We start from the raw sequence: 12,064 nt of genomic DNA on the forward strand, positions 1-12,064 counted from the left end.
CCAGCACGCCGCGTGATCTCTCCAAGACCTCCCCTGGGATCTCCTCGGCTGTCCAGCTCACACAGGACCGACAGCTCAGGACCATTCCTCGGCAGTGGTGGTAGGCCCCAGACAAGCCTCTGAACCCACCCCTGCGCCGCAGCATCGTGGGCCTCCTTAACGCATACCTGTCGGCCAGGAGGGCCAGCAGGTGGCTGTAAAACGACCTTAGAACATGGCGTCTGTCCCATAAATATCCCCTTCCCAGAATGCAACTCGGAGGACCACCTCCACCGAGCTTGTCTCCGAGACAGAGGAGCATCTATACACTTTGACACTTTGCCTTTCCAACACTGACCAGTGGTAACAGCGACACCCACCGGTCAGCATGGAAGCACACACAACGTCAGCCAAGCTGGAACAGAGGCGAACTTTTAACCTTCCTAACACACAATTTACTAAATTTACCTAATCTGCGGTAGATTGTAAATCTACCAGCGCTACATAGGGTATCAATGCAGAGAGGCACCACTAAGGAAGAGGACCCACTGTGCAATCAGGAATTAGTAAATTGAAAAAAAAACTAAAATACAGCAGTGGACTAAGGAGCCTGGATTTGAGGTTTAAACATTGTTACAATATTCAACGTAAAAGAGGTGATCCTGGAATAGGAAACATGCACTGAAGAACCAAAGTTTTTGTGCCAGCAGGCTCCAGTGATACTCAAAAAAGTTCTATAATTGCTTATAGAATAATTGATTTATGACATTTTAATGTAATTAATTACAAACGTGCTATGTTTGCCCTGAAGCATTTATTAGAAGAAAACATTCTGTAGAAGTTCTTCATTAATTAAATACAAAAATAACCTAATTCCCAGGCATTAATGGCATGAAAAATTGAAAAACCACTGCATTACTGACATTAAAAAAGGAGAATTAGCAGGTGCTTCTGATGGCACTGGTGCTTTATGAATTACCAAATCTGGGTGATAATATGGGAGGTAAACAGGATTTGGGACGGTGACAAGTGTTTCAGAGCTGTTTATTCACATATTAGCCGCTCTTCTGCTCTGAGTTTTTTAATACTTTTTAGTCCTTTACTTCAAACAATATCTTGCTTTTAATTTGAGTTTTCCTTTTTAAATGTTTGATCCTACCAAATCGCTTTCAAGTGATTTAGCAGAATGCTTATCTTGTTCTGGTACAGCTTACTTTTTATCTGTACAAGGAAGCTGCCCTTAAGGGGAATGCTAGGGAGAATCCCATCTTAAGATAAACTACAACTACATTATCACCAGTCTCCTCACACATCACTGATTTACTAACAGACATATCAGCCTGGATGTCACACCACTTCCTCAAACTCAATCTATCTAAAATAGAGCTCATAATATTTCCTCCCGCACGTGCTACTTCCCCTGACTTCTCTGTCAAGATCGATGGCAGTCCACCCCCACATGCCAGGGTGCTAGGGGTAACCCTAGACTCTGAACTGTCCTTTCAGGCCCACATCCAATCCCTGTCCAAATCATGCCACCTTAGCCTCCACAACATCTCTAGAATATGCCCCTTTTTAACCAATGACACCACCAAGCTTCTAATTCACTTCCTGGTCATCTCTCACCTCGACTACTGCAACTCCCTCCTCATTGGACTACCTTTACATACACTATTCCCCCTTCAGTCCATAATTAATGCTGCTGCAAGACTCATCCACCTTACCAACCATTCAGTGTCCTCCACCCCTCTCTGCCAATCCCTGCCCTGGCTTCCACTCACCCAACAAATAAAATTCAAAGTACTAACAATAATTTACAAAGCCGTTCACAACTGTGCCCCCAGCTAAATCACTAACCTAGTTTCAAAATACCAACCAAGCCACTCTCTTCAGTCCTCCCAAGACCTTCTGCTCTCTAGCTCCCTTGTCACCTCCTCCCATGCTCGCCTATAGATTTTCTCCAGAGCTTCTCCCATCCTTTGGAACTCCGTACCCTAATCTGTCCGACTGTCCCCTAATCTATCCATCTTTAGACGATCCCTGAAAACCCTTCTCTTTAAAGAAGCTTATCCTGCTTCTAACTAATACACTGTTTTACTTTCTCCATCAGCTCATCCCCCACAGCTATTACCTTTTGTATCAACTGACCCTCCCTCCTAGATTGTAAGCTCTAGCAAGCAGGTCCCTCTGATTCTTCTTGTACCAAATTGTAATGTAACTTTAATGTATGCCTTCATTTTGTTAAGCGCTGTACAAACTGTTGGTGCTATATAAATCTTGTATAATAATAATAAATACATACCTGTAATACTTCCTTGCTTTTTCTTCCTGCAAAAGACCTTTGAGCTTCCAAACCTGCATCATAAATATTTGCCGTTACTGTAACAAAGTGTCAAACTGGCCATTCACATGTCAAGGAACTGAAATCATGCTTGCTGTCACGTACCAGGTGCGAGGACGAGGTGATGAGAGGCCTCCCCTGCGGCTAAGTGCAGTGCACCCCTGGAAGTGGTACAGGGAGTGCAGTGCTCAAAGAAGCATGGTTTGTCTGTTGCTGTGGTTTGATGCGCTAATCACCGGAAGGTTGCTGGAACAAGCAAGATGCACTGTAGGGCAGGTGTACTTGCAGAGTACCAGGTGAACTTGGCAGATGGACAATCCAGAAACTAGGCATGTGCAATTGTTTTGTTCCGAATTTGTTTTTTAACTAATTTCGACAAATTCGTTAATTCGGGAATATTCGAAGTAACGAAAACCCATTTAACAAATTTTTTCCGAATATTCGTAAATTCGATAAAATTGGACATTTGTAAATTCGGGCATTCGTACATTCGCAATTTACGAATGTACATTTGTACAATCGTACATTCGTGAGAAAATCTGAAACTGCGCTTAATAAAAGCAGACTGATATAAATGACAATTGACCATCATAAGGTGCAAGAAAACCTTGTGAATATATGGAGCATATAAGTAGTTGCTCATAAAAAATATGCATTTAGTACATGTGCAAAAGTGCATAATCATGTGCATCAGTGCAAGTTTTAAGACATGTTAAAGTTCATAAAATTAATACGATGACCACCCAAGTGCTGATGAGTGTTGAAAGTTTGTTGATGATTAAATTTGAAGTGTCAGATCCACCGTCACCAAACATAAAAGGCTGGCCGCTTACCAGAGACCCATGACCCCCCCACTACAGAGGGTCTGGGTAAGCTGTTAAGGAATAATCACTCCGGACCACCATCAAAAAACCAGACAGCTCCGCTGTGTTGAAAAGGGGGCCTTGATATCAGATGGATCAGTAGCGGGACAGCAAACCCTCTCTCGCAGAGATCTCTTAGCTTGTCTGTTCCAAACATGTTTGAAAAAGATCCACATTCTAGCCCAGGAAGTAGACGGTGACCATGGAGGATGCCTGAACAGAGTTGGAGCCATGCTTGTGAGAGAAAAGCAAATAAAGTATTGTCAGGGGGAGATCTCTGCGAGAGAGGGTTTGCTGTCCCGCTACTGATCCATCTGATATCAAGGCCCCCTTTTCAACACAGCAGAGCTGTCTGTTTTTTTGATGGTGGTCCGGAGTGATTATTCCTTAACAGCTTACCCAGACCCTCTGTAGTGGGGGGTCATGGGTCTCTGGTAAGCGGCCAGCCTTTTATGTTTGGTGACGGTGGATCTGACACTTCAAATTTAATCATCAAGAAACTTTCAACACTCATCAGCACTTGGGTGGTCATCGTATTAATTTTATGGACTTTAACATGTCTTAAAACTTGCACTGATGCACATGATTATGCACTTTTGCACATGTACTAAATGCATATTTTTTATGAGCAACTACTTATATGCTCCATATATTCACAAGGTTTTCTTGCACCTTATGATGGTCAATTGTCATTTATATCAGTCTGTTTTTATTAGCGCAGTTTCACATTTTCTCACTTGGTTTAATTTATGTTTGTGTTACACATAGGGATTGCAGCTTTATAATTTGTTTATACATTTACTTATGCGCAGTTTACCTTTTTCCTTTTAATCGTACATTCGTACATTAGAAAATTAGTGAATTCCTAAATTTGTAAATTCGAAGATTCGGAAATCTGAAATAATAGTTAACTAATAATAACTTAACTATTAGTAATTACTAGTAACTTTTAAATTATAGGTATTGTAATTTCCTTTAAAATTTGGCTGTTAATGAACGTAACACATAAAAATTTATCCGAAGTTATGAATGATCCGAAAAAACAGAATGGAACGTAATGAATTAATAATAATAAATAACAATAATAATAATAACAACGTTTTATTATTATTATTTGTTATTAATTTGTTTCGTTCCATTTGTTTAGATGCAGCATTCGTTTTGGATAATTCGTAACTTCGGATAAATTCGTATTTGTTACGTTCACTGACAGTCAAATTTGAAAGGAAATTACAATACCTATAATTTAATAGTTAGTTACTATTTCAGATTTTTTAATTTTCGGGTTTTTGGATTTTCAAACTTCGAACTTACAAATTTCCGAATTTTCTAATTTACAAATGTACGATTTTACGAATTTACGAGTGTACGAATTTACAAATGTAAAAATGTACGAATGAACGAATGTTCGAATTTACAAATGTACGAATGAACGCATTTACGAATTTACGAATGAACGAATTTACGAATCGCGATCATAACGAATGACCCGAAAAACGAAAAAAAATAATAAACTAATGAAACGAACATGAACGAATTTTTTGGCTGTGCACATGTCTACCGGAAACAGAACCAGGAGCCAGGCCAGGGGTCATGCACGGTAAATCAGTCAATGTGAGATTCAGGTAGCAGAACTGGAACAAGCCAGGGTCATACATTGTGAGACAGGTTGCAGCAGAGTCGGTGATCCAAGCCGAGATCAAACACGGTGGAGCAGACAAGAGCAGGGTTAGTAGTACAAGTCAGAGGTCAAACCAGGAGATCAGGATAACAGGTTAAGCAAGCCGGGTCGGTAACGGGAGGTCAGAGATCAGGAAACACAGGAGCAAAGGGGCACAGGGGAGCTGACGATAATCCAGCAATGCACTGGCCAGGAGGCACCATTGCATATCTGCGTATGCCTGTTAGCGCCCTCGCGCATATGTGTACATCCGTTAGCGTTGTTGCTCATCTGTGTACGCCGGATCGCGCAGCCTTGCATCTGCGTATGCCAATACGCATGGGAGCGTGCCTGATGCAGCCATGATGGCTGTTGGTAAGATTGCCAGTTCTTTAGCCATTTCCTGACACTTGCTCTGGATAGAGCAGATAAGGGATAGATTAGGGAAGGGTTAGAGTCTCTGTAAGATTTTTTTGCTGTGTTTTTTTACTATCAGGGGGATTTTTCCCTAAATTTGCCAACATGGGATATGAAAGGAAATCTACCCAATGGAACAAAAATAAAAGCCTTTATGGGTTAACCCTTTCTCACCAAATAATACAATATGTTTGACTGTGGTTGGGTTTTAAAGTGTTAGAACCCAATCAATTTTTTTAGATATCCCTAGGCCCTAGAGACATAGTCCAACATTTCAGTGTTCACCCCAACATTATTTGTTCACATCCTTGTTTTATTGGAAGGTTTAGTCTCTTAGAATTAGAATTAGTCTCTCTAATTTATATGCCTGCCTATCATAAATCAAATTATTCTGTTTCCTATATCATACCCAATACATAATGTGTGCCTTAAAAAGAAGTATGTGTTCAGGGAATGCCCATTGCAGATTCACCCTCATTCCCTCTTAAACACAAATCCCCCTTCATGTTTTCTATGCTTTATTACTGTTCTGTTTTGGATTGCCGCATATAATTCTCTTTTTTTTTTTTTTCTTGGACAATTTGTCCTAAACATTACAGACACAATAACCATGACATAGTGTTTCCTGATGTACTTTTTATTTTGACTACTTGCTATTTGAATGCAAAATCAATCCGATTCAAATGTACTCACAGATATTCTTTTTTTATTCTGTTTGTTATTGCAAAATCTATTGTAATTACTTTGGATTACTATTTTCTTAAAACCCAAATCTTAATAAATGTAGAGTAAATGAGAACACTATCAATTTTTTATTGCTGTTTATGTAAGCATTGGGGAGATTTTCCCTACTTCCTGTTGTCATTAAAACTTGTACTCAATCACTCTAGTGGGTGCAGTGACAGAAATAACAGTTTCACTTCATTTCACTCTTTGAAAAAATGGGCAAGTGTGTGATATAATAGGATCATAATGGAATGAAATTTTACATGACTGGTCACTATTATAGCACTTCTGAATTTGTCTTCGTGTTTAAATGGTGCTTACTGTTTTCTCCACTAGGGCATTTGAATGTTTTAAAGGAGTGTGCAAATGAACTATTTAATATTGACTTTCAGATATCGATATGAGGCAAATAGAAAGCCATGATCCATCACCGGAAAAACATGGCCTGACTGCACAAGATTCAATGCTACGTAAAATTTTGGAAGGTAAGTAAGTTTTGAAGGTGTTAAAAATAATTACAATGGTACTGTGTTTCTTGTTCCCCACCTTTCATATGACGCTATTTTTGTGTGTATCATTGCACTTCATGCTGCTCACTATAGATGTTACTATCTAAAGAGACGCACAAACGGGCTAAATATCGGGCGGCATCGGCCGGTTCAATAGAAACCAGCCGACATTCCGTCGAAGGGATATGACCAAATAAGATCGAAGGGGCATGACCGAAAAAGGTTTGCCGAATGTCATCCGATCAGCGCTCTCAGCCAATGGCTGAGAGCGCTGACCGGCGTGTTCTGGCGGAGGGGGGGGTCAGTCTCCCTGTCAGAACACAAAAGCTCAACAGGGGAGATTGCTGTACTAACACTGCATAGTTAGTACAGCAACTCCTCCCAAGTTCTTCAGTTGTTTTTGTTCAGCCCGCTGGGTTGAACAAAAGAAAACCTAATAGTGTGTACTAGGATTTGCTGTACAATCTTTGTACGATATCCTATATCAAGACTACCTTATCTTTCCATTAAATTTGTATTCAACCATAAAGGTCCTTGCACTATATAGTTGATAGATTTACAGGAGATTGTAATATGTGCAATGAGCTCAATGACTTACCCATTATAGATTTTTTTAACTTCACTGTTTTTTAACTTCACTACTCATTAATAGCCGGTGAGGTATTCACAGTGCACTAACAATTTAGATTTTTAGATGTAATACATATTTTTGTGGAGCCTCGTGCCTCCAAGAATATAGATTCATGTGTAAACATAAGTGCATATTGAAGGCCTCTCTTCTAAATAATAACAAGACCCCCATCTGGAGTCATGTCCCTCAGCTTGAATACTGCTGTAGCATGGCCCCCTTGAGGCCTTCTTGCATTTACCTGTTTTTCTGCATCGCCATGACCCTGTGAACATTCCAACCTACCTGGCACTCTGGATTCAGACATCTTTTACAACAGCTTTAAATGACACATCACACAAGTCAAATATGTTTATATTATCTAAGCTTTTACTGGAGTAAGTAAGGTGGTGTTGATACACAAAGGAAGGTAATTGGTCAACCGAGTTCTGGATAACAGCCCAGACTCGGAAGAATAGTTTCCAGACAAGACAGCTTAGAAACAGTTCAACAGCACAAAAGCATAATTCACATATATGTACAATGAAGTACCACCTGGATCATAAACCGTAAGGACAGTAAAGGGTTAACTATCAGGACAGGCAGTCACACAGTAAAGGGGAACCCCAGGCCGGCCTATTCAACCTTTATATCCTAATGAGAGATAAGACAGAATAGGGATGGAATAGGGCCCTTTAAATGGTAATAACAACAGCAATGTCCAAGATGCAGGCCTGATAGTCTTCACCCGCAGTTGGAGCTCATTAGATTGTATCCAATAGAGCACAGTGATGTGATAGTAAGCCGAAAGGCTTAAACAGGCTAGTAATACTTCTTGAAATGGTTTTAGGTAAAGGCGTCTATGTACAGTGTTCCAAACAGAATTGCAGTAAAGTGTTCCCAAGGTAAAGGTGTCTGTACAGCGATGACCCACAGCTGCTGGGTGCGGATGACCATAGTGTAGATCTACTGGGTGGGTGCCACGTAGGTGTCTGGGGTTAGGTGGGTGGCAGGGTTAGGCCCTCCGGAGCTGTGTTGGAATCACTCGATCACCACGAGGTAGGCTGCAGCCTCTCCCCCGCCACAGGGAGATGTGCACTCGGCAAGGCCCAAGAAGAAGAGAGCGTGGGGCGGATCTCCTGACTCTTTTACAGTTCCTCCCAGGAGTCTCCTCGGGTTGTAGCAAGGTCTCCTCGGAATGTGTAGTCCAGATGTAATGTGACACAACGGAATCGCCGGTCTGAAAGACTTCCAGTCCCACAATCCTTTTTGGTTAGGCTCAGAGATATGATGACAGTCACTTGCGCCCAGCACTAGAGGGATAGGTCTATAGGTGAAGAATGAAGGGGAATTGCACAATATTATGACTGTAGTCCACATTGCTACACTGCTTTCAATGCTTTGTGGAGTACCAAGCACCAAAGCCTTTATTAGAGCGTGTATTGACAGGCTTTGAGCTTGAGCTGATGGGCAAATGCAGCTTACTTTTAAGTGCAATTACACTTGCGTTTCAGATCAGTTTGAGAAACTTCCGAGATCATTCACAGTTCACTGACAGGTACAACTGACCTTCTTATAAGCATCAACCTGCTTCAAGATGCATTTGTATTCACACTGAATTGTATAGAGAGATTGCATTTTTAATGTGAACAAATCCATTGACACAGGCCCTAAGTAAACAATTGATCTCAAGAGCACCCTAAACTGCCCTCAAAAGGACTGTACTCTGCAAAATACCTGTTAAACAGCTGCATTACATAATGTTTTTACTAATACATATTTTCAAACATGATGCTCAAAATAATATTATACAAATACAATATTACAAGAGTAATATGCCTGTACTATTATCTGAAGCTAATAAATTATATTTGTTTTAATGAAATTGCTAGGAAGTAGCCTGGGCATTTATGATAAAGAATATGGCAATGACATGGAAGGTACTTACCAACAATGTAGTAATGAAGATTATGATACAGTGAGTAGTGCTACTTCTTCCTCAACTACACTAACGTATCGGCCGCCTATACCCATCCCAAGACCAGAGGACCCTCCAGAAACAGAACCTTTCATTTCACAGGGTGAGTTCTGCAGTTTTTAACAATCAAAGTTTTATGTTAAAATAATAATTTTACTCTGAGTTAAGATCTATAGACACGTAGTGGTCACCTTGCTTGATATGGGAACGCTCAAGTACAGCCCCTGACATCATGAAAGGGCCTGACATAATATTTGTATGAATTTATTGCTACAGAAAGCTGTCAGAGACTGAACAGGAGATGGTCAGAGACTGCAAACAAAACATGCTAAAGGAGTTTTTTTGAAACTGTGGACATTTTTCAGGAGACAGACATTGGGTGGATACATGTTACATCGGACTGCTAGAGATCGATACTTTACTTATTATAGACCTTTAACAAGTTTACACTTCCACATTTGTCCTCTCTGCAGCCCTTTAAAAATGACTTGTGCTACATTTGGTGTTTCTCTCAGTAAGATCAATTATTAAAGATCAGGGAAAAAAATAAAACATGAAAAGAGAAAAGGGATGGACAGCACAGAAAAAAGTAAGATAGCATGAAAGAAACCCAAACCATTAACTACTAGAAGCCAATTTAAACAATATTTTTCTTTCACTGGCTTGAGTAAGTGACAGCACAGACCACTGCCTGTAGGGGCCCTGAGGGCTGTATGTGCCAAAGCTTAGACACCAGGGCTATAGATCTCTTGAATATACTACAGATTCTGTATATTTTTTCATGATGTAGCACCCTCCTAGTTAGGTTGCTAGGTAGGTTAAGTTTTTTGGCTTCTGCTGAAATCAGAGAAGCAGTGATTGTTGGGTCTGGTCTGTTCAAAGCTTAACAGAGTGAGAGTTAGAATACTTCCCACTGCTTTCAGAGGAAGTTTCAAATGACCAGCCTGAGTATTAAACAAGGCTAGCCTATCCCTGGGGATGTGTGCCCAAATGGTGGCTGAGTTGCTGTTAAATAGTCTGGAGTTGAGGAGATTGTTTTTTTTTTTCCGTGTGAGGATGCATCTGTGAGCTAAGATGAGGGGGGCTGCTTGTCCCTGAAGCCCTTTGAACTGTAAGCTGGACTACTTTACAGGAGGCTGCACCTATGGACTGATCTTGTTCCAGGATCCTGTGAGTAAAACCTCTTTTCTGTGTTGCACCTAAATTCATGGTCTCCAGCCATGAACCGTGGACTGTTTCAGTCTGCCTTTACCTGTGCTCATACTGCTTTATGGTCACTAGCCATGAACCGTGGACTTTTCCAGTCTGTCTTTACCTGTGCTTATACTATTTCATGGTCCCCAGCCGTGAACAGTGGACTGTTGCAGTCTTCCTATACTAGTGCTAAAGCTGCTAAGCAAGAAGTGTACTCTGCCAGCAATACGTCCTGTTTTGGAGTGTTCTGTATCACCCCAAATCCCCTTCCAAGTTTCTAGTAGCAAATAACTGCTTTAACTGACAAGTGCTTGATGATGCAATACTGTACCCAAATGAAATTTATATCATTTTTTTCACACAAATAGAGCTTTCTTTTGGTAGTATTTAATTACCACTGGGTTTTTATGTTTTTCTGTTTCAATGTTTTTATTAACGTTTTCACATTAGGTATAAAAAACAATAGCAATATATTCAAATATGATATAATTTGCACAGTACAGGATGCTCGTTTGTCGATAAAAAGACAATGTGTACTTTTTATTAGTACATAGATTGTACCCATCAAGCACCTTATTCAACAAATAAGAAGAAAAGCAGGGAGAAGAAAGGAGAGAAAAGAGGCGGGGGGAGGGCTCTGGTCCGCGACGCCCAAAGGCCCCTCAGACCGGAGCTGGGTTTTTTTTTTTGCTATATAAAACGAAAAAATACCAAAAATTTTGAATAAAAAAAACACCCTTTTCTTAGTTTCTGGTTTTTTTTTTTTTTTTTCATAAATTTAGGCAAAACAGTTTTCTGCTACATTTCTTTGGTAAAAAATAACCCAAATCGGTGTATATTATTTAGTCTATGTGAAAATTATACAAACCATGGTATATACAGTATATTTGAAAATTCTTCAGTCCTGATGTACTGACTGTCTATCTCATTTCTTGAAGCCCTAAAATGCCAGTACAGTAAAAATACCCCCAAATTATCCAATTTTGGAAAGTAGTAAGTCCAAGGTATTTAGTAAGAGGCATGGCAAGATTTTTAAGTTGTAATTTTTTGTCACAAATTTTGGGAAAATAAAGAAATTTAAAAAAATGTTGCTTTTTTTCACAATTTTTTTTTACCAGCCCTCACCAGTGCAGCATCATATGACTGGTGTGGAGGTGATCGGGGATACTGACTGGTGACAGTATGTAAAAAAATTAACAATAATGTTTTTTTTTTAATTTTTTTTGCTATTTTTTTCTTTACATTTTTTTAAACACTATTATTGCTTGTTACAGTGATGATCATGATTTTGAAAAACATTGAGCTATGTATCAGCCAAATTGTTTTTATCAGAATTTCTTCTTTTTATCTGATGTTCAATAAAATATTTTAGTATTTTTTTAATAGTTTGTGGTTCAATCGGTGCCTAAAAAATCCCAGTCTGGGTTCTCAATTTTCCTTAAAGCGGAGTTCCACACAAAAATGTGCTTCCGCTTTTCGGAACCCTCCCCCCCTCTGGTGTCACATTTGGCACTTTTCAGGGGGGAGGGGGGTGCAGATACCTGTCTAAGACAGGTATTTGCACCCACTTCCGGCATAGACTCCCATGGGAGTCTATGCCTCTTCCCGTCCCGACCGCGCTGTCTGCTGGGAACACACAGCTCCCAGCAGAGAGCGGGGACCACTAGGGACGCGCAGCGCGACTCGCGCATGCGCAGTAGGGAACCGGGAAGTGAAGCCGCAACGCTTCACTTCCTGATTCCCTCACCTAGGATGGCAGCGGCAGCTGCCGAGAACCGAGCTGGTTCTCG

General features: G+C 40.3%; 1 protein-coding gene across 1 annotated transcript in view; it reads left to right on the forward strand.

The window, feature by feature from the left end:
- Positions 1-12,064, forward strand: part of PIK3AP1 (phosphoinositide-3-kinase adaptor protein 1) — a 212,025-nt gene that overhangs the window by 114,160 nt on the left and 85,801 nt on the right. Inside the window, exons 9-10 of the mRNA XM_073596509.1 lie at positions 6,379-6,471; positions 8,995-9,183. Of these exons, the coding sequence (XP_073452610.1) occupies positions 6,379-6,471; positions 8,995-9,183 (282 nt within the window). The remainder of the gene's footprint in view (positions 1-6,378; positions 6,472-8,994; positions 9,184-12,064) is intronic.

Source organism: Aquarana catesbeiana, linkage group LG08, assembly GCF_042186555.1.
Source record: "Aquarana catesbeiana isolate 2022-GZ linkage group LG08, ASM4218655v1, whole genome shotgun sequence".
Lineage (NCBI taxonomy): Eukaryota > Metazoa > Chordata > Amphibia > Anura > Ranidae > Aquarana > Aquarana catesbeiana.